General features: G+C 41.0%; 1 protein-coding gene across 3 annotated transcripts in view; it reads left to right on the forward strand.

Annotated features, from left to right (window-relative positions):
• Window positions 1-27,216, forward strand: part of LOC309556320 (enoyl-CoA hydratase EchA19-like) — a 109,755-nt gene that overhangs the window by 11,445 nt on the left and 71,094 nt on the right. For all 3 annotated transcript variants that reach the window (XR_014225315.1, XM_082258765.1, XM_082258766.1), the window contains exons 2-4: window positions 1,199-1,366; window positions 24,681-24,778; window positions 24,897-25,041. Coding sequence is in view for 2 of the 3 variants with exons in the window: in XM_082258765.1 (XP_082114891.1) it covers window positions 1,199-1,366; window positions 24,681-24,778; window positions 24,897-25,041 (411 nt within the window). In the remaining variant the exon portion in view is untranslated. The remainder of the gene's footprint in view (window positions 1-1,198; window positions 1,367-24,680; window positions 24,779-24,896; window positions 25,042-27,216) is intronic.

Genomic DNA, 27,216 nt, shown 5'->3' on the forward strand with positions numbered 1-27,216 from the left:
TAGTCTGTTACCCCTGTTATGAATTTGGGGCATGATAGTTCACTATCCCTTTAAAGGCTAACTCCATGTTTAATTTCACTTAAAATAGTTTTGGCCAAGCTAGCTTAAGCAAACTATTTTCTTGATAATCAGATGCTTCCACTGTCTGCACTGTACCATCAGGTTCATACATTATACAGTGCTGTGTAGGGACTTCCAGTCTGCTGCCGGTATAAATGAATCAAGTGCTGTTCATTCATTCAGGGGAAGCCTTGTATTATATCAATGAATACAAGGCTTGCCTAGATTGTGAGGTCATCCACTTGCCTCTATACCTCAGCCAATCTCTTCCTTAGCCAATCTTTGCATTTATTGCTGAAATTAAAAGTCTTCCTGTGAATAGCTGAGCAGTGCTTAGCCCAACTTTCTTTTGTTTAAGCAGCAGACATCCATGTGCTGCTGCCACAACACAGAACTTTATAAGCTGTATATCATATGTAGCTGATGCTACATAAAGTTTTACATTGCTGACAGTAGGCTCTTCCTTCAGTAAATGAAATAGTGAAAGTAAACATGGAGTTAGGCTTTAGACCTGATGATTGGGCACCCTGCATTGTGGAATGACTGAGGCAACATGCATTTGCCCATACCAAGGTTTACTGTTCTATGGGGCTAACGTGAAGTCAGGCAGGCAAGCTAAATGCAAAAGGCAGTGTTCTATGTAGCTACGATTAGACTGGTTTTCTTGGCCATGTGACAGGTGAGAGTAAAAAAATTTGAATTGCAAAATATTGTACAGCCTTGTGCTATCCCCCCTCCCCCCCCCAAATACTTACATGAGCCCTGTATCGATCCAGCGATGTGCCCATCTGCCTGTCTTCTCTGCCTATTCTCACAAGCTTGGCCATTGGCTCCTGCTGCTGTCAGTCAAATTGTGTAAACGGAGACAAGCCTCACTATGTGTGCTCGGTATTGAGCTTGCATGTCTGACACATAAGTGAAGAAGCCAAGATCATTGGCAGGGGGCCCCAGAGGAGTCGGTTTGAGGCTGCTCAGTGCAATACCATTGCACAGAGCAGGCGAGTATAGCATGTTTATTATAATTTAAAAAAGCATTTAAGTGAATTGCACTCTCACAGTCCATTATATGATTTCAAATAACAAAGCCATGTTTTAAATGATGACATTTTGAACGTTGCTTGTCTTTTTTTCTTTGCAGGAAACATGAATGTCATTACTGAAAGACATGGTAGTATCCTAACAATTGGGATTAATAGGCCAGAAGCCAGAAATGCTGTTAATCCTGATACTGCTGCTCAGCTCGTCCAAGCATTTAATGAATTTGAGAAGGACCCATCCCTAACAGCAGCTGTACTTCATGGATTAGGTAAATATGTTTATTTATTTTTACCAAAAGTTTGAACAAAGTTTAAAAGAAGTTGGATGTGCTGAACCAAATATTCCAATTTGTTCATGAGATCTGTTTGAATACTTGGTATGTACTTCTTTCTCACTTTAGGGCTACATTCACACAACTGTAAAACTGTAAAAAGTGTTTTTTACTTGCGCATCTGAATGCAGCCGCGTTGTTTTTAATGGAGACATTTTTATACAGGTGCGTAAACATGTGTTCCTGCATTGCATGAAGCCTAATTGGGGACACTCAGCTTGGTAAAATGTAGCTACGGGTGAAAGCTTTCCATCCATCCGTACTTTATAATTCCTTGGTGATTGCCTCACACTTATGTTGTCTGTAATTGAGAGCCTTTTAAAGTCTCAAGGCCAGTAAATATCTAACAGAGAAAGGGAGTCAGTCTAAATTCCTATTTTCTTTCTTTTTATGGCTGCAGGAGTGTTTCTTGCAGGCTTTATTAATGCATATCTCGGACTTTATCCATTTACATAATATAATTTGGTTCATACAGTATCTCACAAAAGTGAGTACACCCCTCACATATTTTTTCATGTGACAACACGGAAGAAATGACACTTTGCTACAATGTAAAGTAGTGAGTGTACAGCTTGTATAACAGTGTACATTTGCTGTCCCCTCGAAATAACTCAACACACAGCCATTAATGTCTAAACCACTGGCAACAAAAGTGAGTACACCCCTAAGTGACAATGTCCAAATTGGGCCCAATTACCCATTTTCCATTTTTCATGTGACTCGTTAGTGTTACAAGGTCTCAGGTGTGAATGGGGAGCAGGTGTGTTAAATTTGGTGTTATCGCTCTCACTCTCTCATACTTGTCACTGGAAGTTCAACATGGCACCTCATGACAAAGAACTCTCTGAGGATCTGAAAAAAAGAATTGTTGCTCTACATAAAGATGGCCTAGGCTATAAGAAGATTGCCAAGACCCTAGAAACTGATCTACAGCACTGTGGTCAAGCCCATTTAGCGGTTTAACAGGACAGGTTCCATTCAGAACAGGCCTCGCCATAGTCAACCAAAGAAGTTGAGTGCACGTGCTCAGCCTCATATCCAGAGGTTGTCTTTGGAAAATAGACGTATGAGTGCTGCCAGCATTGCTGCAGAGGTTGAAGGGGTGGGAGGTCAGCCTGTCAGTGCTCAGACCATACGCTGCACACTGCATCAAATTGGTCTGCATGGCAGTTATCTCAGAAGGAAGCCTCTTCTAAAGATGATGCACAAGAAAGCCTGCAAACAGTTTGCTCAAGACAAGCAGACATAGGACATGGATTACTGGAACCATGTCCTGTGGTCTGATGAGACCAAGATAAACATATTTGGTTCAGATGGCGTCAAGTGTGTGTGGCGGCAACCAGGTGAGGAGTACAAAGACAAGTGTGTCTTGCCTACAGTCAAGCATGGTGGTGGGATTGTCATGGTCTGGGGCTGCATGAGTGCTGCCGACACTGGGGAGCTACAGTTCATTGAGGGAACCATGAATGGCAACATGTACTAAGACATACTGAAGCAGAGCATGAGCCCCTCCCTACGGAGACTGGGCCGCAGGGCAGTATTCCAACATGATAATGACCCCAAACACACCTCCAAGAAGACCAGCTAAAGAAGCTGAGGGTAAAGGTGATGGACTGGCCAAGCATGTCTCCAGACCTAAAACCTGTTGAGCATCTGTGGGGCATCCTCAAATGGAAGGTGGAGGAGCGCAAGGTCTCTAACATCCATCAGCTCTGTGATGTTGTCATGGAGGAGTGAAAGACGACTCCAGTGGCAACCTGTGAAACTTTGGTGAACTCCATGCCCATGAGGATTAAAGCAGTGCTGGAAAATAATGGTGGCCACACAAAATATTGACACTTTGGACCCAATTTGGACATTTTTACTTAGGGGTGTACTCACTTTTGTTGCCAGCGGTTTGGAAATGAATGGCTGTGTGTTGAGTTATTTTGAGGGGACAGCAAATTTACACTGTTATACAATCTGTATACTCACTACTTTACATTGTAGAAAAGTGTAATTTCTTCAGTGTTGTCACATGAAAAGATATAATAAAATATTTACAAAACTGTGAGGAGTGTACTCACGTTTGTGAGATACTATATGTTTTTACTATAGTTTTATTAAATATTAGTATTTTTATTAATGTGTAGACTTTTATTAAAAACTTCTTTAGGGTTCATTCACACCAGGTGTGCTAAGCTGCAATTGATCTTCATTTATCAACAGTTACACATTTATCATCACACTGCCCCTACACAATACACACTTGCTGGTGTGAGCAGGCTCTTACTTACACACCTAAAATTTCAATATATTGTAGCAGTGACATAGTAGAGGAATAAGCAAATCACATGGTTACCAAACCTACATTCATTCTTCTGTACAGCGGAAACACAAGGCGCTTTACGTTTAAAGGAATCAGACAGGATAGCAATGACAAAGCTGCCCTTGCTTTTTAATTTTTTTAAAGCTTGTTAAGTAGAGTTTTTTTTTATTATCTTCTGTTATATACAGCTGCCCCCACTATCCTAATATCTGCCTTGAGAGTTAACTTTCAAGCTGCAAATGGAAGGCTTGTGTAAACCACCAGGTGGCAGCACATGCATTAATAATTGTTTTCAATGAATACAAATGTAGAGCAACATAGCATAGTGTAGCAGAAATATTCCTTTTCAGAACTGTTTATAATTAGAACTAACCCCTTCTTGGCCAGGAGCAGTTTTCACTTGCTTGAGAAGGGACTATTTCTTCAAATTTTTTGTCTTTGGAAGTAGCGGTATTGTTTATTAAAATAAATAGACTCTGTGGGGTGTATTTAGCATTATTTCAACAAGAAGTTTGCTCAGCCTTTTTTCTACATTTCCTCTATTTATCTCAGTGGTTTTCACCTGTTTTCCAAAAAGATTTCCCTATCGAACAAGTTTCAACTTTCAAAATTAACATAAAAAAGATTTGCCCATGTGATCTTCCGATATCTTTACAATATCCGATTGCCTCTCGGGGGATCAGGAAGGAATTTTTTTTCCCCTGCTGTAACAAATTGGATCATGCTTTGCTGGGGTTTTTTCACCTTTCTCTGGATCAACTGCGGGTATAGGATTGTGTATATGGGATTGTATGGTTGGGTTTTCTTTACTGTTTTTTATGTTTTTTATTGATTGAGCCAGATGGACTTGTGTCTTTTTTTAGACCTGTATAACTATGTAACATTTCCTTTAACATAATACAACCAACATCTGTTCTTTAAAGAGGAAGTAAAGTCGAAAAAAAAAAAAACGAAAAAAAATAAAGCTCTGTAAAGAGAAAGGCATAATGAGCTAGTATGCATCGCATACTAGCTCATTATGTAGTACTTACCTTAAAACGAAGCCCCCGCCGTGCCGCCACCTCAGCGACAGGACGGCGACATGTCCGGCCGTCCTGCTTCCGGGTTCGCGTCCTTCGGCCATCTGATTGGCCGGAGGCGCGATTACATCACTCCCGCGCCTGCGCGCGGGAGCCGCCGTTCACGGCACTGAGCTCTGAAGGAACGGCACGGGTGGCCGTTCCTTCAGAGCGCCTGCGCCGATTACGTCATCGGCAGTATGCACTCTAAATATCTCCTAAACGGTGCAAGTTTGGGAGATATTTATAGCACCTATAGGTAAGCCTTAATATAGGCTTACCTATAGGTAAAAGTTTGTGAGGTGGGTTTACAACCTCTTTAAGTGTAAAGTGGTTTAGTGTGCTATTTATCCCTGTTTAGCAATTATTGTCTGAAGATTTGTTCTAAAATGTACCCAACATTTGCCCATTTGCACTTTCTTCAATATGCACACTGTTCCCTGGTTTAAACATCAGAGGAGAATTTAGCCCTGGGACTTTAAATGAGGCAAACACTGGTGGCCACTTAATGAGAAGTAAACCTATTATCTGAATTTATTAAAAAGTAAACAGGATAATCATCATATACAAAGTACATAGAAAAATGCCAAACTGATTAGTAATAGCTACATGATATAATACATGCTTGAAGATTACAATTGTGTTGATGCATGATGGTACAGAGGCATCTTTAAAACTCGATGCGTTTCGTGAGCTAACACTTCTTCAGGAGTGGATGTGCATAACACAGGTCTATAAAATAGAATATCAATTTAAAAATATGCATCACAATGGCAAGTGATGTATTGCAAATCATAGGGAACCCTGTACTTCCAAATCGGCTCAGCCGGAATGACAAAGCAACATTCCCATCCAGTGATAGCGAGGCACGTCTGGCTCGGGAGCTGAAGGAGCAAAAACCGGGAAAACCCACTGGGGAACAGGAGAAGAGTGGGTGTGACATATATGAATTGAAAATATGTTCCTCAAAATCCATAATCACAGGTTCTAGCTGTAAAAAAAAGTGTAGATGTCTAAATAGTATATGGTAGAGTAGTACATAACATAATAATGAAAGTAGAAGTCTAAGTAGGTCTAAATAGTGTTTGACACAGCACAGCAAGAACATGAGTATAGGGACAGAGGGGGGGATAATAGGAAGTGCAACAAAAGTTGTGCAAGATATGGAGGAAAATGTGTAGAAAGAGTTTATCTCAAGAAAATAGTGACAAAAAAGGGAAACAATGTATATGTGTGTATGTGAAAGAGAAAGAAAAAGCCAACCAAGAAGCATTGGTGAAACGTGAAGAGTGTTTGGAAGTGGGTAATTACCCACTATAGATTGTGTGAGGTTTGCAAACAAAAGGCATGTCCTCCGTGAGCATAAGGAAATGTGAATCCCCATCCACTATCCTCCCATTTGTACCCCAAAATGGGTAGTATTGGTCCCACCCCTTACGCCATGCGCAGGTGGCTAGGGAGAGCATGCGAACGCCAGACCGGCATTCGCCTCCTCGTGGGGGATGAGCGGCGCACAAGAGCAAGCATCCACCAGCCACCTGGAGATGACATGCTGCTCTTGAACGTAATGACGCCGCAAGATGCAGATGTCATTCGTCAGGCTCAGAAACATGGCACCAATGTATTGGTGGCCCCGCCTATCAGCCAGAAAGGAGGGGACAGGAAGGGAGAAAAACCTTCCCCTATTAATACATTGCAGCTCCCGGGACAAAACCTAAAACCTACACCACATCCACCAGAGGGAAAGACACATGTCTGGTGTTGACATATGTAAATGATACAACATGGATGTCTACAAATAAATTTTAATAAAAGAAGGGCCCAAGGCAGCGTCAGACCGCGCTTGTGCGCTGCTCATCCTCCATGAGGCGGCAGATGCCTGTCTGACGTTCGCATGCTCTCTCTAGCCACATGTGCATGGCGTGAGGGGTGGGACCGGTAGTGCCCATTTTGGAGTACAAATGGGAGGACAATGGACAGGGATTCACATTCCCTTATCCTTATGGAGGACATGCCTTTTTGTTTGCAAACTTCACACAATCTATGGTGGGTAATTTATATACTCCTAATATGTGCCACACTCAGAAATTATAAAGTCAGATTCCTCCCACTTGTATAACAGTTATTAAACATGTAAACATTTGAAAAAGTGCTAAGTGCATAAAGTAAACATCAAACCGATATGATATGTATCATCACATAAATGCTTATACTATTCCTGGGTCAGAAAACACCCTATTTGCATTTAAAGATGATGAGTTTGTAAACAAATACAGTGCTTAGTGCAAACTGTGCAAAAATAGGAAATAATAAAGTGCAAAATTGTCAAGGAGCTGAATGCCAATGTTCTATAAGGCTCAGTTCACATGTAGGCGTTTTGGGGCGTTTTTGGGGAGTTTTTCTGCTCTAGGATCAGCTCTCAAAACGCCCAACAAGACAAATCCTATTCATTTCAATGGCTCCTGTTCACATCTGAGCGTTTTTACCATGTTAGCAAAACGCCCTATGCTCAAAAAAGTACATGAGCTTCTTTTTGGGCAGATTACAGGCGTTTTCCATTGGTCTCTATTCAATCTAAAAACACCTGCACAAAAATCGCAGTAAAATCGCGTTAAAAATCGCGGTAAAAAACGCGCGAAAATGCTACGCTCAGGTGTGAATGTAGCCTAAAATGTGGGGGTCACTATACCTCTCAATGAGTATTGACCACCTCCACAACTTGGAGACAGCTCACACAATGGCAGTGTGAATGTGGTATTTCCACCAAAACAAATGAATAGCCTATGTTGAAGTGCAATTATAAAGTCCACTTAGTGAAAAAAGAGTGTCCAAAAAGTGAAAATATTGGTCTCCTAGTATATGAAGTCCACCAAACACACCAAGTGGATGTGGACTCTTTATGCCTTTGGCACAGAGTCATACAAGCAGTAGGTTAAAGGTCTCATAGGAAACGACCATCACCAGTAACCTTCTCCTCTGGTAATCCAAATTCACTCAGATATACTTCCTTTCCCCAGGACTTAGGTACTCAGAAAACAAAAAGCCTCCACATGGTGTAAAAACACATAAAAGTATATTTATTAAAAGTATAAAACTTACAGTGTAGAAGATGAAAAACCGCAATGCATAGTGATCACAATCAGTTGGTACAAGCACAATAGGGTGGTAGGTTCACTGTAACCCTTAACCCAGGGTTAAGGTAGTTTTGCCTGCCTGTACTCCAATGGCCAAGGCTTCTGCTGACAAGCCCTTCTGCACAACTCTTCACTGGGAAGATCAGTGTACTGCTGTTTCTCTACCTCCTGCTGACACCCCTACCCCTGCAGTCTCTACCCTGACCCAGCAAGCCCCTTATACAGAGGTTATGTAAAAAAAATAAAACAAATTAAAAAAAAAAAAAAAATTATATATATATATATATATATATATATATATATATATATATATATATATATATACACACACACTGCTCAAAAAAAAATTAAACAAACACTTTTTATTCAGAGTATAGCATCAAGTCAGTTAAACTACTGGGATATTGATATGGTCAGTTAAGTAGCAGAAGGGGTTGTTAATCAGTTTCATCTGCTTTGGTGTTAATTAAATTAACAGGTGCACTAGGCAACAATGAGGCGACCTCCAAAACAGGAATGGTTTTACAGGTGGAGGTCACTGACATTTTTTTACCCTTCTCCTCTTTTCTCACTGTTTTTCACTAGTTTTGCATTTGGCTTAGGTCAGTGTCACTACTGGTAGCATAAGGCGATACCTGGACCCTATAGAGGTTGCACAGGCAGTCCAACTCCTCGAGGATGGCACATCAATACATGCCATTGCCAGAAGGTTTGCTGTGTCTCCCAGCACAGTCTCAAGAGCCTGGAGGAGATTCCAGGAGACAAGCAGTTACTCTAGGAGAGCTGGACAGGGCCAAAGAAGGTCCTTAACCCATCAGCAGGACCGGTATCTGCTCCATTGTGCAAGGAGGAACAGGATGAGCACTGCCAGAGCCCTACAAAATGACCTTCAGCAGGCCGCTGGTGTGAATGTCTCTGACCATGAGGGTGGCCTGAGGGCTCAGCGTCCTCTAGTGGGCCCTGTGCTCACTGCCCAGCACCGTGGAGCTCGATTGGCATTTGCCATTGAACACCATAATTCACAGGTCCGCCACTGGCACCCTATGCTTTTTACAGAAGAGAGCAGGTTCATCCTGAGCATATGTGACAGACTTGTAAGGGTCTGGAGAAGCCGTAAAGAACGTTATGCTACCTGGAACATCATTCAGCATGACTGGTTTGGTGGTGGGTCATTAATGGTCTTGGAAGCATGTCCATGGAAGGACGCACAGTTCTCTACAGGCTGGACAATGGCACCCTGACTGCCATTGGTTATCGGGACGAAATCCTTGGACCCATGGTCAGACCCTACGCTTGTGCAGTGGGTCCTGGCTTCCTCCTGGTGCATGACAATGCCCGGCCCAATTGGGTGAGAGTATGCAGCCAGTTCCTGGAGAATCAAGGTATTGATACCATTGAATGGCCCCCACGCTCACCTGACCTAAATCCAATAGAACGCCTCTGAGACATTATGTTTTGGTCCATCCGACGCCACCAGGTGGCACCTCCGTTCTGGAGCTCAGTGATGCCCTGGTCCAGATCTGGGAGAAAATACCCCAGGACACCATCTGTCTTCTCATTAGGAGCATACCCCGACGTTGTCAGGCATGCATCCAAGCATATGGGGGCCACACAAACTACTGAGTACCATTTTGAGTTACTGCAATGAAATTTCAGCAAATTGAACTGGCCTACTGCATCATTTTTTCACTTTGATTTTTGAGGTGTCTGAATTCAGCCCTCTGTAAGGTGATAATTTTAATTTCCATCAAACGCTGTGGAATCCTTTCATTGCCAACACATTACCCAGTCCATATCAGTATAGATATCAAGCATGATATTTTTCCCCATTGAGATCTGATGTGTTTTAAAAGTATTCCTTTAATTTTTTTGAACAATGTATATAAAATAAATAAAAATGACCTTAAGAAAAATCATATAATACAATACGGTGACCACTAATTATTTTTAACTGTGCCCCAATACTTAATTATTAGATTATATTATTATAGTCCATAACTTCTGTGTATCTCCACAATAATGGTAATCTGTTTTGCATGTGTTCTCCAACAGAAAAAATATGCTCCACCGCTGTGCCTCGCCACCTGTCACTGTTGCCTCTTACCTCAAAAAATGACCCACACAATGGTAAAGTCAAACACAGCTTTCCCAGATCCCTGGGTCAGAACTTTGTAGCAATACTCACACAACATATAAGACAGGTTCACTCCACTATGTAGTATTGGAATTTTCCCACTCAGCAAGAGAAATAGAAAACAAAAACTCCCATGGTGTAGTATGAACCCACTAAAAAGCTTTATTCACCAGCAGATAAAATATTACTCACAAGACAAGTGCACTCAATCGTCCAGTGCACTAGATAAGGATGACTTTTTTAAACATAGTAAAGATTGCCCCCTAAGGGTGGACATCAATGGAGAGGGATGTTAAAATGGCCACTGATGGACTTCCGGGCGTGATGACGTCACATGGTTACACCCCACTGGTGCATTTTTGTCACATGGTACATGAGGAAGATCCCAGATCTCTCCATAAAGAGGACCTTCATAAAGAGGACCTACCATGCTATTACAAGGGCTGCTGTTCCTCCCTTATGATAGCAAAAAAGTTGATTTTAAAAAAAAAGTGTAAAAAAATTAATTTAAATAAAATAAAGAAAAAAGCTACCCCATCCTCATGCAAATGCGAACGCGTATGTTGGTCCTGCACGCATATGTAAATTGTAATCACACCACACGTGTGTGGTATCTCCACGTACGTTAGAGTGAGAGCAGTAATTCTAGAACCAGACCTGTGTAACTCTAAACTGGTAATCTTAAAGGCTTTGAAAACGTTGCCTATGAAGATTTTAAAGTAGCGTATTTTGTCGCCATTCCATAGGTGCATCCAATATCAAAGAGTAACATGTTATGTATCTATTTACTCAATGTAACATCTTTTATAGTTTAACTGACAATAGAGTATTATATTGTGGTTGTGTGCACTAAAGTTCATTAAAGTGTATTTTTTCCCAAAAATTTGCGTTTGCAAATCCGCCGTGCAAATATTGTGTGACATATAAAATTGCAACAACCCATATTTTTTTCCCCCGGCCTTTTGTTGCTTTCTGTATGTATGTATGTATGTATATATATATATATATATGTATGTGTGTGTATATATATATATATATATATATATATATATATATATATATATATATATATATATATATATATAGTTTTGGGTTCTAAGTAATTATCTAGTGAAAAGAAATGCTGATTTTTACATGTATATGCAAATTGTCAGAATAGGCCTGGGAGCAAGCGGGTAAATGGTTTGGTGGCGATCAAGGACAATATGAGTGGTGAGGCAGTGATCAGGGACAGTATGAGTGGTGAGCAGGTTGAGTTCTAATTTCAGGGCAAGAAGCATCTCTTGAAGATGCCGTTCACCAGTGAACGTATTTTTTGCAAATCATTGGATTCCTTTATCAAGAAAATTATAGAATGTCCCAGAAAAAAAGGCTAAGATTCTAGTGACTAAAACTCCTGATCCTGAAAGTAAACAAGAGTTCCTTTAATTTCTCCCAGCCTTCCAAGGCTAAGCCTGGAACCCAGTTTCTCCATAAGCCCTGAGCGCCAAAATCTACCAATATTAAGTCCCTTCTCACAACGAAGACCACCTAACATGTAAAAGTTGGGGTAATGTCTTCTGGTCTTGTGACCTTCTTGTCAAAGGACATTTCAGATACTTGGGTCCAGAACATTGTCTCTGGGTGCTACAAACTAGAATTTCAGTCCTAGCCTCCACCTATATTTTTTGCTTAAATGTATTTATTGGTTTTACCATATAGTATAAAATATTCAATGCAAGCATATAAGTCGCCCACGCAGAGGCTAAGAAATGGTCAAGTATTTCAAAAGAGTAAATAAAAATTACAAACAGAGCAACCATCGATAAACAATTCTATAATATGGAAATAATATCAAGGAATAAGAAATTCTAAAGAAAAAAAGGCCATTGTTCGTGGCCTATTCATAGTCGTCCCAGGGGTGGCGCAACTCTTGCAATCAACCCCAGAGGACCACGTTTGTATTTGCAAGAAGGAGGAGCAGCCAGAAAGAAAGTGAAAGAGGTAATAGGAGAAATATAACCTAGAGAAAGGGTAAGAAAAGAAAGGAATAAAAGACTCTGAAGTCTCGCCAATGACAATCAGATAAACTTTTGATTGTTTCTTCGGGAGCCTTTAGCCTTTTATTTGCTGTTGTCCATCCCTCACTTTGATTTCTTTCAGAAACTCCAATGTTTCAGAATACGATCTTGTGTCCTGTAATGTACGACTTATGCTCTTTCACACGAGATGTCTGATCAAGTACGGCTGTCTGTTTTTCAGCTGGACTCGATCGGACCCCTTATTCTTCCCTATAGAGCGCCAGATGTACAGCTGGTCCGTTTACATTCGTCTGCCCATAGAGCAGAGCGGGCTGTGTCCGTGTCTGCTCTGCATAAGCGTAGCGGGCATGGGCCTGTCATCTGTTTTATCACCACTGGAATTTACTTTTCTACTTTCATATCCGTCAGCGCTGCTCTATTATATTTTAAAGACTGTCAGACAGGAGTTGTATTTTTGACCTGAGAGTTCAGCTGCTTTTCACAGTGATTTATCGTCCATTTGCGCTGATATTATTTTTGCTTATGTCTATACTGTCATCTGACCACTCTGCTCAGGTTAGCAGGGGATCAGCAGACTGATCCCCTGCTGTGCAAAACCAGGTCTGTCCCATGTGAAAAAGACCTAAGATAATAGGATATTTATTCTACCTGTATAAACCTTTTCTTAGAATACATTATGTGACACAGGTCTCTACCCTCTGCTCGTATGATTCTCTCCATGCATTGCTTGCTACTAATTAAGGAATGCTGGGAGATGGAGGGGTCATACTGAGCTGTCCTTTCAGTTTTGCTTGCCAGTTTCCTATTCTCCTGAAGGTGGCTGTATAAACCAGTTTTTCTGAATATTATTCAGTGATCCATAAAGTCCACCAAAAGTATGGGGCAAAAAATCCTATTTTCAGCACCATATAAAGCATGTTGGCAAATAAATGAAAGGACGTGCAGGTAATTTAACAAGATTTATACAAAACATTCCTACAAAGATTCACCCAAAGGTAAAAAAATAACTGCTGCTGTACTATCAAGATTTGTCCTGGAAAGATTCAAACTAGCAAGATTTACCCAGTGAATGCCATGTAATGCAGTGAATTATTGATAAATACACCCCTTTTCTAGAAGTGTATAGTCATATTATAAGCTGTAATATTTGTTTTATTCTTTTTTTTTTGTAGTTTACTTTTGAACCTTTTATCTTGATCTATTTTACTTTTTTCTCAGTTTTCCTGTGTAGAGTAATTTTATCCCCACATGTTTGCATAAAATATATCCAAAACCAAAACCTTTTGTAACGGGGAATTAATTAACCCCCTGTAAGTTTTTTCTGGCCTGTGTCCCATTGGGGAAATTTCCATTCACTTCCTGCCCTTTAGACACCTAAGAAGTGAAAGGAAATCGCTCCAAAATGATGGAAAATCCACTCATAGACATTTACCACCAAGTTTCCTTACTAGAATATTTTCCTCCTATTTCTTACTCCTGTGAACTCAAAATTTAGCATTTTCCCCCACTTTCAGCCCCAGTGACAGTGGCCACCAAGACAAACAGAAAAAAAGATACATTGTACTTAAAGGAAACCCTAAAGACATTTTCTCAGTTTGACAATGTTAAAGTATAGGTTCATCTATAGGAACATTACAATCCACCCATATTTAAGGTGTAACATGCCCTTATTCACTTGTTCCTCACTGCCAGAACCCCCTCTCCCTTTGACAGCGGTCAGGGATTCCTCTCACCCCACCCACTGTCACATTTCAAAATCAGTGGTACTCTGCTCCCACAGCCACGTCATTCATTTACAGACATCTTGTAGTTCTCAATGAACTGCGAGGGCACTGTTGAGTGCCCTCATAGTTCATTCACATGCCCTGCAGCTTTTAAACTGTCAGCCTGTACAGAGGTACAGACAGAAAGCTGGCTTGTCTGCAGGAACCTGACAGTGCACCCGCGATCTACTGATCACAAGTGGAATGATCTGTAGGCTCCTGTTGAAAATATTAAATGCAATTTTCTTTATGCACAGCTATGTGCATTTATGATTTTTTTCTTCACAAAGATTAACTTAGACTCTAAAACGCCATCTATAGTTTAAAATCCTCGGAAACCTAATAAGTATGGCTGCTGGTGAATGTTGGTAGAATGTTAAGGTATACAATCTCATCTATGTGTAGAAGAAAGCCTTTTTTTTTTTTAGTTATAGATTTTGTAGCTAAGTTATAGGGGATTACAGTGCAGTTTTGGTCACACATGTATTACAATATATGGAGCTACATATATTGAATTTAATGCACACCTAGTTAGACATGAGTTTGAGTGTGTAGCAGTGAAAACTGGATTTCTTTTCACGTGTCTCATGCAGTAAATACTGTATATGTTTTGTAAGGATAGTTCAGGCACACTGAGTTTGCCCAGCACTTGTTTAGGGTCTCTTCAATGCTATGGAAGGCATGCACTATGTATCGTTGTATTCAAACATTTAGACTTCATGTACACGGGACGTTGTTAAAAGTCCCTTGAATGCTGGAATTTTTAGGACGTTTAAAACGTCCGTTGTGTCGCGTTTGCACCCGCGTTTAGCGGGCGTTTGTGTTTAAAACCGTTCCTAGAGGTCAAAAAAAATCATTCCCCTTTTGCGTTTGAAACGCTGGGAAACACACGTTCGAACGCAAATAATTGCTTTCCAAAAAAACGTCCCTGAACTCAACTGCCTGCAAATGACTGTAAACGACCCTGTGTACATGGACAGATAAGATAACATAGAGGTGGGTTCAGGGGCTTCTGAAAAAAATGCCCAACTGCTCCTAAACGTCCGTTTACAAGTTGCAGTGTACATGGACCCTTAGAGTAAGTGCCAAACTTCATTCAGTAGAACTGTTAGAAATGTGTTGATACTTTGGTGCATTTAGAAAACAGGTGCACATAAAGCATGGATGTAAGCCACGTGCATATTTCGAGCCCCTGACAAACTTATATTAGAAAAATACAGAAGCCAATTTATGTTCTCTAAATATCAGCTACAGAAAAATGTAAGCTGACTTTTCGCAAAGATTTGCCATCAGGCACAGAAACTCTACCCTAAGCACACTAATCCCAGTAGTCGTTCTGACGTATAAGTAGAGGGGCCAAGTTTAAGTTTCCACGTTCCCCTTCACTTTACTTCAAAATGAGATACAGGCTCCTTTTTTCAGTGTTTGCTAAGAAAATATGACTTGCACCTTTTGTTACATGACCAGGAAGTCAGAGAGCTGAGTTGGGAAGCTATTAAGTTTAAACTTTCCTAAGAAACTTGTTTTTATTATTTCACATCCTACATTTTTCATATATGGAAAGAAATCTTTGATAATTGGGCTCGGACTTTGTGAAAGACCTGCTTAGATGGATTTGTTGTGAGTGCAAACAAGATTACATCATTGGTGAAGTCATATTTAACCCATTCTCTCTAAATTGCTATTTTAATAGCTATTTTTAGTAAAGCTTAGTTAATCAGTTTAATTTCATCTGTCTGTCTCATTAAACCATGCTATGTACAGTAACCAGACTCAGTTTTTAGCATACATTAATTTCAGTGGAAAGTGTAAATAATTTTATTGATATCTGACAGTTTCTCATCATACGTATGAAACATTTTGTGAATGTTCGATAATTTCACTTTATACAGTTCAAATCAAATAATAAATAGGGGGTTCACTTCCAGTAGAGGTTAAACATTATAATGTAATCTACATCAGTGAGCCATGTCCAGCACCAGGGTCCATCTTCCTAGGACCTCCACTGATCAGCCAATTTAGACCCAGATGGGAGCTTAAAAACAGCCACCTGCCTTTCAGAAAATATGGTTCTTGAAAATAAAACATACACAAATCAATTGCCTTATTGCCAGTGACTGGTCTGGTTTCAGAGTTAGTTGATTAGCTTGGTTTGCCCCACTTGGTGGGTTCTAGTCAGTTCACTGGGTCAAATAGAGGTAACTCACAAGAACAACTGATTTTATAATTATTTGCCCTTGCATGCCAAGAAACTAGTATTTTCAGGTACTTAGCTAAGAATTGGTATAATATAATCTTTTATTTTCTACCTTGCCGTCCCTGTTTCCTTCAGCCAACCCCCCATTAACATGCTAATGAATTTGTAAAAAAAAAAACTCTACGCTTTTATTACATACAATGCAGCCAACCATGATAATATGATAATAATATGATATAAATGATATGATATAAAATAAAAGCCTAAAATAAGGTATGTAATGCCACTCAGAAAGCTGTATGTTTCCTCTTCTCCTCTATGTGCCAGCAAACAGCTCCCTGTTGGCTGAGAGAGACATCCGCATGCTATGTGAAAGGCTCTACTTGTGGATTGTGACCTGCTGGGAAGCGATTTACCCTCCAAGGATAGATAGTCTATCCAGAGACGGAATAAAAGAAGACTGAAATCTGTGCCGAGGAGGTACTGTACGTATATATATATGTCACGGATATTGCAGTCTAGCTGGTGTTTGTGGCCCCTGTTAGAGGTTTCTGCCCTCCCCCATGACCTGGCATGTAGAGGAGAAGAGGAAACATACAGGTTTCTGATTGATGAGTATGACCCTTGTAGGGGTTCCATGTTCTGGTGAGTGCGGATCTTGGAAAGAGGGGGAGCATTATTGTATCCATCTTCACGGTTGACCACTGGAGATTGCAATTTATTTGCACCGTCTTCTGCACTTTATCACCTTTTTATGGACTTATATATGTATTCATTGGCTTGAAGAGCAACCTATTGTGGTTTTGCATGGTTCACACCTATAGACTGTGCTTTTTTACCAATTTGTCCCCCCACACCCCCCCCCCCCCTATTTGGCACAAGTCACTTTTTATTGATATATTTCTTGAGTTCACTGTATGCTCTTTGTGCATGGAGCACTTTATATACCACCTTGGTCTAATATAGATTTATGAGATTATTGTATATTGATTCTTTATCCATTATTATGTGTCATTAGAGCACTTTAATTGATTTATACACTATATATATATATACACTATATACAGATATAGGATTTCCTATTGGTTACAAACACCTCTTTTTTGGTCTAATACTTATTTTAGATCCTTATGCATTAGTGGATTGCTTGGATACACCCATATTTCCTTTTTAGGCAGCACCACCTATCCCTCCCTCTGAATTCTAATTTATGATTATTACAATGGATAGACATGGTACTAAAAAAAAAATCATAATAATATTTGTGATTTTTAAACCCTAATTTAAAAGCAGTGGCTTCTGATCTCCTTCTGCAAATTACTAGCTGCCTGGCCATTAGACTAACCCTCTGGTTAAAGAAAGAGGTATGCATAACCGCAGAAACAAAGTTTTATTTGCTGAAGACACCAATAGGTCAGGGTTAGCGAAGTCTAAAGGCTATATTCAATACACATTGTCCTTGTAATCACACAATATAACTTTAATAATGTGCCACAGATGACAGTCACACCCACCCTTAAAGTGGTTCTGAAAGCAGAAGGTTTTTTACCTTAATGCATTATAGAGCCCCATCTCGATCCAGCAATGTGCATGAAAGCAGTGGCTCTCCAAGGTCTCTCTCGCCTCACTGGCTCAGCCAGTAAATTGGCTCGGGAGTGAGCCTGCTCAAGTGCCCCATAGCAAAAGGCTTGCAATTGGGAGCATTCAGCAGGGGGGAGGAGCAAGAACCATTGGCAGAACGGTTTTGCTCTGTGCACAACCATTACACAGAAAAGGTACGCATGACTTGTTTGTTTTTGTTTTTTTAATTTAACCTTTAGAGTTACTTTAACTCAAGATAAAGTATTATGTTAAGAGTCCACACTAGCCTGACTTCAAAGTCACGTGACTTTCAGTGCAACTTTGGAGTACAACATTGAAACGAGTTTGATGTGATTTTTTACACTCTGTGGCAATGAAGTCACATCAAAGTCAGACCAAAGTCAGACAGACTTGTGTAGTATCAGTTAAGACGGCTCTCATTAAAAAACATTGAATTTCTTATGTCATCTGATTTGGGGTCTCACAAGTCGGATGATATGTCACATTGATGTGAACCGAGCCTTAAAATTGAACTTTCTGCTTTGCATGCTCTTTTCTATGCATAAATGAATGGCAAGTTATATTTATATTTATTATTCCGACCCAACCCCTTGCTACCTTTCTTGCTTAAGCAAGAATGATGTGTTCTTGCAGCCTCCTTTCACATATCCCAGGAGGCTTCAGGAGTAAGAATACAGAGTGGCAGGTTGGCAAAGATGAGCATGTCGTCAGGAGCCTGCTGCCTGAAAGAGACAAAGCCAGCTCCCAATGGCTGAGCCACATAAATGATGAATCAGAGCAGAACAATGCTGACTAGGGGAATATGTGGTTTTAGAACAACCCTAAAGTAAAAGGAGTTAAAAAAAGTAGAGTGAAGTTCCTCTTTAATGGGTAATTACATCCTTCAGGGATGCCCTGATCCTATCGCCTGATGCCCAGGACATTCTTTGGGAAAGTGGCAGGGTTTACTTTTTAGAGTCGACGGTCGGCTCTCTTGTAAAAACAATTTGAGAGGCTAACTAGTTGCTGGATTGCTTTTACAAGCAGCAGGAGGGCACGTTCCGCTCTCCCACCTTCCTTGGCTTTTGTTCAGCAGCGAACTGACTATTCCTGGTGGCTCATTCCTTATATCTCCTATACCATACACAGCCGGCATCCCCCGAGATCCACTTGTCCCAATCCTCCAGCTCAAAAAACACCACTAGCGAGCCCTGGAAGCTGACTGCAGTGATTGATGGTAGAACAGAGGATAGCTGCTCCTCTCAGCCAATGGCAGCCAACAATCTGACGTCACGCAGCGAGAATTTTGCCTATCTGTGTGGGGTGTCTGAATTTTGTGATTGCGCTGTGCCGGGAGACATAGGTAGGCTGTGCTGTAGTGTGCTGGTCTGAGTGGATGTAATTCACTGACAGAGCAGCATTTAAAATAAGTGTGTACCAGGTGGCTGCAAAGACTGCCTTGCACAGCGCTCTACTTCTGCTCTTCTGTGCCCTCTGCTCTATCAGTGCCCAACCGTCCTCCTTCACCTATAAATATGGAGACTCAGTGCCCAGCCATCCTCTGTCATGTTTACCAGCCACTTCCTGAATGGACACAGAAGCGAACGGTACAATGGAAGCTGTGTCTGTGCAACTGCTGCATCCCATTTGACATGAATGGGACTGCCTGTCTGCACGTGGATGCATGGAACACTTGTGCATTCCTATGCTCTCAAACACTGCGAGCAGCAGCAATTCTAGCACCAGACCTCCTGTGTAAATATAAAGTGGTAACTTGTAAATGCTTTTAAAGCCTCCCCGTGGGATAATAAAATTTACATTTGTCGCTGTGGCACAGGCATGTGAAATCCTAAAGCGTGACATGTTTGTTATCTATGTACTCGGCGTAACCTCCTCGTTTATACTTTACCACAAAATTGGGTAATTGCATTTGAAAAACTGCTGCACATATTCCTTGAGACATAGAAATTGCAACACCTACCAAATTATGGATCCATCCATTTCTAGGCTCAACAAGGCCACTATGATTCTGGTGGAGGAATCCCCCTTTAAGGATCATGCGGACCACAAGGTGGAGTCAGTTGTATGTTCCATGCTCACTATCACTAGGTCTGTGCTGCACCCTATGTTGCCCTGGTGTCTCAGACTGACTTTTGCTGGTGTCACTGTGGTTCTCTAGGCTGAAACCTGTAGTTCCAGTGACCACCAGCAGATTTCTCCCACCTCTGCTATTGCAATTCGCATCAGTGTTTTCTTTGCCTTGCTTGCTGCCAGATCCATCCTGCTCTTGAGATCACCTTGCATCCTGTATCCTTACGGTTTGCTCACCTTGTTCCTGTACCCATTCCCCCCTATTCTTGCATTGCCCCTGTTACCCTTGCTTTCTATATTGTACATATTTGTACATATTGTATATAGTTAGTTTGCTAGGTTTCTGTTACTTCGGCATTTTGTGTTGTGGGTCAATTGTTGTTTATGTTTACTATTTGCTTGTCTTTCTGCTTGCTGTTAATAAATTTATTTCATTATTTATTGTTTGGTTCCAGCTTCCTTGTGTAGCTACATATATCTTGTCATCCCAGCTGTTGACTCCTGACAACTTCTTTCCAAGTTTTCCATCTCGGTGGTGGTGCTTGGGGGGAGTCCTTTGGCTCAAGTGTTGGTCTGCAGACCAGACCTCTAAGAACGCCCTTGCAGAACTGTCCTTTCATGCCGAACATCTCTTTGGAGCTACCTTGGGTGACTGTCAAAAATCTAACGGAAGGAAGGAGTACCTTTCTTTATAGCTCACAAGCAAATTTTTTATTCCTCGAACATAGGCTCCAACCCTTTTAAGGCACCTGCGGGCAGTGCCAAGTGCTCTTGATCCCCATAAGTCCTCCAAGGCAACCTTTGCATGAAAGATAAACCCACCACTACATGAAAGTTTGCTACCCTGTCTCTAGGGTGGGGGTGGCCTTTGTTTGTTCTCAGGCTCGTGGACCTCTCTCATTTCCAACAGGTGGGTGGTAAAGTCCTGTTATAAGACTGAATTTCATTCCTTTCCACGATGCAAGTTTTTTCCTCCAATTTTTAGTTCTTGTCCAAGTGCCTTCCTGCGCTGAACAAGGTGACGCAGACCCTGCTTCACCAGAGCAGGATCATTTCGGCACCAGAGTCCGAACACTTCCGGGGTTTCTACTCCAATCTGTTCACAGTTTCCAAGAAGGACAGGGTTTGTCCAATCCTAGACCTCAAGGCCTTGAACTCCTTTGTGAGGTTTCAAAACTTCAAGGTGGAGTCCATTCCCTTGGTGATGGCCTCTCTACATCAGGGGGATATCCTGGCCTCCATAGATATCAAGCGTGCTTACATGCACATCCCAATCTGTGAGGGACACCAGCATTTCCTGCGCTTTGCAATCAAAGACATGCAATATTTTTTGTAGCCCTTCCCTTTAGTCTAGCCTCCTCTCCCTGGGTATTTTCCAGAGTTCTGGCCACAGTCCTTGCCTTGCTGAGACAAAGGGGGATTTCCATGATCTAGTACCTAGATGATTTGCTTTTGGGAGCAGAGGTTTATTCGGTCTTGCTGTACAGCACCCAGATTACCTTGCGTGTACTGCAAGATTTCGGATCGATTTTGAACCTCAAAATGTCTGCTTTGACCCTGACTAGGCGCCTAAGAGTATCTAGGCCTGATTCTCGAATTTGGAGCAGGCCAAAATGTTTCTCCCACCAGACAAACTTCGGAAGCTTCGGATTGCAGTCAGACTGCTGTTGTCCAGCCAGTAGTCTACCCTGCGATCTTGCATGCAGGCTCTGGGTCTGATTGTATCCACCTTTTGATTCTCCTGTCCTAATTTTGAGTAGTTAAATTAATCCTGCCCCTTTTTGTTTGGTTTACACAAATCTTAAATTTAAGTTTCTTTACTCTAGATTTTGTTGCACCATTGCAAGACATTTTGCAAAATATCGCCCTACTGCCATAATGCAATGCATTTTGTTTGTTTTTTGAAGGCCAGTCTGTCCTAATAATCTTGTCCATTGAAAGATAGCTCAAACTAATTATTACAATTACATTTTTTTATGGTAGTAGGAGAGCATTTAACATCATTTGATTTGGCATTGAATTTAGAATAAAATAATTATATGATGTGTTTAGGCAATTTCACATCAAACTGAAAAAGGCCTATGTTTTCAACAGGTGTCCACATTTCCAATTTCAGAGCTAAAAGCCTAGGGTGCTAAAATGAACCCCTAAAAGTCTTCCCTTTACTGTGTACCAGGCCTTGCACTGATTCTAAAGTCTGTCAGGTACATGTTGACATGTTGCCCCATTTTACCATTGAGGCAGGGAGTGCTCACAGCATCATTACATATATGTGGGGATTACAACTCATGGCTTTACAGGGAATTTACTGAACCTCCAATAAGTGTAAAAGTGTTTGTGTCTCTGATTCTGGGCACCTGAAAGATGCAGTCCATAGAACAAATTTCTTCTTAACCTTTTTCCTTATTAGCTGCACTTCTCAAAACTGAGAATGACCAATGAACGTATTTGTGAAGTTGATATCCTCGACCCAACATATGTATCGTAACAACTGCTTTACAGGCAGACCAAGAGTAAATTATGAGAAAGAGAATTACTTTTTCTTGGAAAAGGCTTGTGAAGAATTAATTAGAACACTCTTCTAAAACACAAAAAAATTTAAGGGTGCCAAAATATGAATGTGTTTTCATTTAGAAATTTGAAGCAGCTGTTTGAAAGTATCTGGATATCAACTAGTGTTAATACAAATTACTTCTTTCTGATGTAGTAAGATGTTACAAGAAATCCTGTCCTTTATCTGTACTTCCAGAGTGGAGTTATTAAAAACCAGTAAAACCCTTTTATGTCATCTGTTTTGTTTACATAACATTTTTTTTGGTTTGGATAAAATGGATAAGTGTTAAAACTTCTCTACCTTTTTATTGCTGTTTGGGTCTCCATTAGGTTTTCTTTCTGTGTGGTCACAATGATAGCATGTGAAGCAGTTATAGCATTTTCGATAGTACTGTTAGGGTCCTTTCACACGGGGCGGACCGTTTTTTGATTCGCTCCAGCACTTTTTTTTTTTTTTTTACGGACACGGATGACACTTGTCATCCGGTCCGTATGTCCGTTTATCATCCCATCCATTTGCGGATGATAAACGGAGATAATGTATGTCAATGGGATTGCGGATGTCAGTGGATGACACTGCTGACATCCGTTTTTGCGTCCATTCCGTTTTTCAAACGGAAGAAAAATAGGGTTCTCTTCCGTTCCAAAAAACGGAACTGATAGGAAAGGACGCAAATCGGATGTCAGCGGATGGTCATCCGCTGACATCCGCAATCCCATTGACATGCATTATGTCTGTTTTTCATCCGCAAAAAAATGGGATGAAAAACGGACATACGGGAACCGCCCGTGTGAAAGGACCCTAAGGGCTCTTTCACACGGTCCGCCTCCGTAGGCGGATCCGTGCTGCTCAGCGGGGATCGATCCGCGATCCCCGCTGAGCCGGCGGATGACAGCTCCGTCTCCGCTTGCAGTGCGGAGAGGGAGGTGTCACAGCCCCCGCTGCTCTCTATGGGAATCGGATGAGAGCGTACCGCCTGTCCGCTCTCATCCGATCCGATACCTGAACGGATGGAAAAATAGAGTTTCCATCCGTCCAGATTTCACGGACAGGATCGGATACGGGTGGCAGCAGGTGTCAGCGGAGGTGTCTCCGCTGACATCCGCTGCCCCATAGAGCTGCATGGAGGATCCGATCAGATCCGCCTAAAAAACTGACAGGCGGATCTGATCGGACCGCCCGTGTGAAAGAGCCCCAAGGAAGAGTTCGAACTTATGCTATTTCACTGGATTGAGTCACCAGTTCCCATTACAGCTTTCCAGATCTCCAGCATCATAGGATGGTTTGTGGCAGAAATGTACCTGCTTCAGTAGGAGGAGTTCCTGTTTATCAGATCTAAGCAGATGTATATGGTTAGTTTACAGAAAACTGGTCAGAATTAGGTGTATGAATTAAATAAATATTAAATCCAATAGGACAATGGTTTTATGTAAACAGCACCACTGTCAGTAGTAAATGGTTTGTTTCAACCCTGTAACTGCTGAATTTGCTGGAGAGCTTGTTCTTTAAAAAAAAAAAAACAAAAAAAACATCAGACTTACTGGCTAGATCACCAGGTGAAAATAAATGAAAGAGACTTAAAAACTAAACTAATTTAGCTGTGCGGGCTCACTGCCTCATCTATGTTCATTCTCTTTCTCACTTAGGCCAGCCATACACGATTCGAAGCATGTTATGGGCAGCCTGAATGTACCAAGTTAATTGATCAGTTTAGGTACAACCAGCCTGCCGGATTTTACATGTGATTATCGCTAGCAGCTGCTATAGCCACTGGTTGAAAGAAGGAAATTTTCACCATGTATGGCCTGCCTAACACACACACACTGCTTTTATTAATTCTTGTTCATCATGGAAGTTGAACAAAATAGTAGAAATTTGAGTTGATTTTAGTATATTGCTCCCTGAAATTATTGTTTTTTTTTTTTTTTGTTTAATTTGTTTTTTACATTGGCAAGTATTTTAATGAAGCCACATTAATTATCTGTCATATCACTGGGGCAATTTCAAGCTTTTTAAGGTTTGCAAGCACTGTTGAGCTGGAAGAGATGCAAAACAAATTTTAGGTTTACCGTAGCACGTGAAAAATGGCAGTAGCAAAACTATGGACACAAAGCCATTAAAAGAAACATTCTTACCTGTTTACTTCAAGGATTCTGTCAAGATTAGCTTTCATCCTGCTCTTGTGCCAAAAAGGTTATAGCCTGGATCATTCCACATGTTTGTATCTCTATGCACACTAATGTGCATGCCCTGCTTCTAGTACCATTTCTGTGGGTCAGATGATGACATTCTCAAGAGCTTGAGATGAGCTTTGGCATTGACAGGGTGAACAAAGATCTAACAGGTACTCTTATGCCACAAAATATTACATGTCAGTAACTGATAGAAGATTCATTATTACCTTCCACAGGTGGATATTTTTGTGCTGGCTTTGATCTGAAGGAAATAGCTCACAACGCTTACTCTCTGAAGTTAGAGCCGGATGTCACCAAAGGACCAGGACCCATGGTATGCAGGACTACTTAAATATAATGTTTTTGATAAATGAGTCAGTTAGAACTATTGGTTTCTGCTTTATTGTTTAGCCTACATATGAACATGTGAGTGCTGATCCTTTTCTTCCCAGGGGCCTAGCAGGATGCAATTTTCTAAACCAGTAATTGCAGCTGTGAGTGGTTACGCTGTAGCAGGGGGTCTTGAGTTGTCTCTTCTTGCTGACCTTCGAGTCGTTGAAGAAAGTGCAATCTTTGGAGTGTTCTGTAGACGTTTTGGTAAGTCTGTGTGATATAGAGAAATCTCAAGTAATGCATGAAATCCACCTGTGAACTACTAATGCTTTCTAGGAAACATTCTATTTATGTGACCGTAGTTTTTTTGTGTTTCTGTATTTTCTGTGTTTCTGGGAAATAATGTTGTTTTTTTTACTGCTTTCTGGTTGTCTAACCTTCATCTGAACATGGAATATACCTGAGTGAGGCTGCGTTGCTCTTATACAGTGAACAGTGTCTGAATCATGAAACCCACACTTGGTTGTATGTTTGCTGGCAATTAGCTGGAGCAGCTAGATGAAGAAGATATATTCAAAATTTAGAAGAAAGTAAACTGTGCCACATAAGTATGTTAAAAAGCAGAATTTCATAAGTAATCTTTCATAATCCAAACTTAAACTGGCCATAAATGGAGTGAAATTCAGCGGTTCAGCATCCGTAGCTGTTCTTGTTTTATTAGAAGTCGATCTATCAATGGAAATCTCATGCATGGTCCAACTGGTAAAATTCCATTCGATCGCTTTGCAATGCACTCTGACGGTGGGGGGAGTCCTGAATGTGTGGATGGGGGAATCAGGTTAGTTTTTTTTTTTTTTTTTTTCATTCAACCCGAATATGTTATAGTGGACTCACAAGTGGCTAGATTAGTTTGAAGCATACTAAAGTTTTCAACTCTGATTGGCAATGCATTTACAAGTCACAGAAGCTGATCATTAAATCTGAAGTTTAGTATTATTTGGGGGATACAGCACCAAATTAGGTATGTGCAATGGTGTGTATCCTATTACCTGTAGGCAGCTGTTTCTGGTAAAAATTATCTCTGCAGTGTCTTCTTCATAGCCACCAGATATTTTCCTGAGCAACTGTCTTCCGGCACTGTGAAGGTTAACAGCAGTCTCTGCTGCTGAGAACAGTTGCGCTGCTTGCTCGTCCCCTTCTGTCATTCGTATAGTTTGTATTACTACACTCCCACAAAGCATCACATTCTGTGACTGCGGAGGAGATCCTATTATTCAACTGCTTCTCATTCACAGAATGCAGTGGATTGTGTGAGCGTAGTAATGAGTGATTGAGAGGGCAGAAGGGGACGGATGAGCTGCTAACCTTCACTTTGCCAGAAAGAGACATTTTATGGAAGATTTTTTACCAGAAACAACTGCTTGCAGGTAATGAATTTACACTATTATACATTCTTAATGTGCTGTATACTGTATCCCAAAAAAACAAATATTTTAAAGTGATTCTAAAGTTATAAGGTTTTGTTAGGTTCCGTTCACATTAGCGCATCTCCAAAGTTGCACGATTTCCAGTGCAACTTTGGAGTGCGGCTTTAATGAGACTTTTGGCGCAACTTTGATCCAACTTTGCATTCTCTGGACCACAGTTGCACCAAAGAAGTGCAGGCACCTTTTCAAAATTGCTGCGACTTTGTCTACACCCAGTTTGCTGCATACTCTTTCTGGACACGCTTACCCTATATTCCGCACCCTACTCTGTGAGTACCACACAGGGGAATACCTTCACCTGTAGCTATGGCAGCAACCTGATGAAAGGGAGCCACTGCTACACCTCAGGTGAAAATAATCGCTCTGCCGAAGGCCCGCACAACACTGAAACTCAGAGTGACCATGCTTACCTTGCACTGGAGCAGGAACCAATTTTAATACCGTTCTCTGCATACAATTCTAGCTCTAGCTTAGGCATACAACAAATTACCGAGCTGTCAAAATTCCTCAAACAACTAACAGTTTTATTACAGCCATCTTTGTCTAAGGCTACATAACACCACACCTCTTCTCCTCTACCTGAGCTGGATCTTGATATGCCACCCTAGGTAGGGCAAAAACAGAAGGGAATAAAGAGGATATAGAAGCAGTGTTAGAAGAGACTGTGGGCCTCATGTACACTACAGCTTCTAAACTGAAGTTTAGGAGCAGTTGGGCATTTTTTTTCAGCAGCCCCTGAACTCTCCCCTGTGTTATCTTATGTGTACATGTACACTCGACATTTTATAGTAGTTTAGAGGCAGTTGAGGTTACAGGCATTGTTTTTGAAAGAAGAAAAAACACATTCAGGACTGTAGTTTACTGCCATTTCAAACGTCAAATGCTTGTAACTGCATGCAACCGTGGTAAACCGTCTATATGCGTGTTTATATTTTATAAGCGTTTTTTAACC

Source organism: Pelophylax lessonae (genome assembly GCF_965119305.1).
Source record: "Pelophylax lessonae genome assembly, chromosome: 5".
Lineage (NCBI taxonomy): Eukaryota > Metazoa > Chordata > Amphibia > Anura > Ranidae > Pelophylax > Pelophylax lessonae.